The sequence below is a fragment of the Anoplophora glabripennis genome, unplaced genomic scaffold (assembly GCF_000390285.2).
Source record: "Anoplophora glabripennis isolate ALB-LARVAE unplaced genomic scaffold, Agla_2.0 scaffold309, whole genome shotgun sequence".
Taxonomy (NCBI): domain Eukaryota; kingdom Metazoa; phylum Arthropoda; class Insecta; order Coleoptera; family Cerambycidae; genus Anoplophora; species Anoplophora glabripennis.
This window is the reverse complement of record NW_019416391.1, coordinates 622,012-623,291: the sequence shown is the minus strand read 5'-3', so window position 1 is coordinate 623,291 and position 1,280 is coordinate 622,012. Positions and strand designations below refer to the sequence as shown.

General features: G+C 34.8%; 1 protein-coding gene across 1 annotated transcript in view; it reads left to right on the top strand.

The window, feature by feature from the left end:
* Positions 1-634: 634 nt before the first annotated feature.
* The window catches only part of LOC111691484 (casein kinase I-like), a gene marked incomplete at its 5' end in the record, with an annotated part of 8,560 nt that continues 7,914 nt past the window's right edge, over positions 635-1,280 (top strand). Inside the window, one exon of the mRNA XM_023454410.1 lies at positions 635-797. Within this exon, the coding sequence (XP_023310178.1) occupies positions 635-797 (163 nt within the window). The remainder of the gene's footprint in view (positions 798-1,280) is intronic.

Here is a 1,280-nt window from a genome sequence, read left to right as displayed (position 1 = left end):
AAATAACGAAGTTGGTGTAACCGGAAGTACTAGAGAGTTGGATTTGACCTTCATCGTAAGTTACAAGGGCAAACTAGGGGTAACTTAAAATCAAATGGAATAGATTATTTTTTTATGCCAGCCATCTATAAAGCCCTAAATTTTATGTCGGAATCTGGTACCAAAGATATTTTCCATTATGTCCTTGCAGGTGATTTGAAAGTCAAACTCATTTTTCACAAAAAATAATGGATACGAAGGTTAGAGAATTTAATAGACGTATTCAAAACTGTTAAAATATGTAAATAATTACAATTTGATAATAGTGTTATTCTGGAGACAGATATCTAATCAGCTGTTAGGTTAAATCCAAGGTCACCATCTATTTTTTTCAAGTTCAAATCTGTTTGACCTACAAATGACATGTAAGGACTTACAAGTTATAAAAAATCGGGTGGTCCATGTACTATTTTCAAGTTGACTAGATTTGACCTTGAAACTTAAAACCAAGGGCAAGCCCAAGGTCACTAGCATATTGGATTCTTAATATCCTACAGCTTTTATCTGAAACTTTCTTGATAGCACTCAAGAATCGTGCCTTTTTGTGACACCCGTATGTAAACAACGTTTCTACTTATTACATTTTTTTTTCTAGAGAACACAAGTCTCTGACTGGTACCGCCCGGTACATGAGCATCAACACCCATCTTGGACGTGAACAGTCTCGTCGAGACGACCTTGAAGCGATGGGGCATATGTTCATGTATTTCCTGAGGGGTTCTCTGCCTTGGCAGGGTCTCAAAGCAGATACTTTGAAGGTAAATGTATGACTTAAGATTACTTGTAGATTATATGATAGACACTGGAAGCCTTTGTTATCAAAAGCAATTTCATAGAGGGTACATCAAAGCCGTGCTCTTTATTTAAAGAATGAAAATTGGAACGGCCGACTTTAAAACTTATCTATTTAGGGTAATAATTTTCTATGCACAAAATTTATGAGTGTAGCGAGGCTACAATTTTGATTGTCAATATTTTATGTCAGAAAGGGTGCTTAAAGGTCGAATACGAATATGTATTTCCATTGTATTTTTGTTACAATTAGCAAATATATGGGCGAAGGCGAGGGAGGAATTTTATCGTTTTTGCGGGTATTTTATTAAAGTTAATATAAATTCATTGCGAGCGATATAAAATGAATTCAGCGTTGTTGTTTATTAACGTGAATATCAGGGCATTTAACTTCTAACCTGGATAAAGGAGTAATCCCCCTCAAAATTTTTAATTGATATTTATGAAGC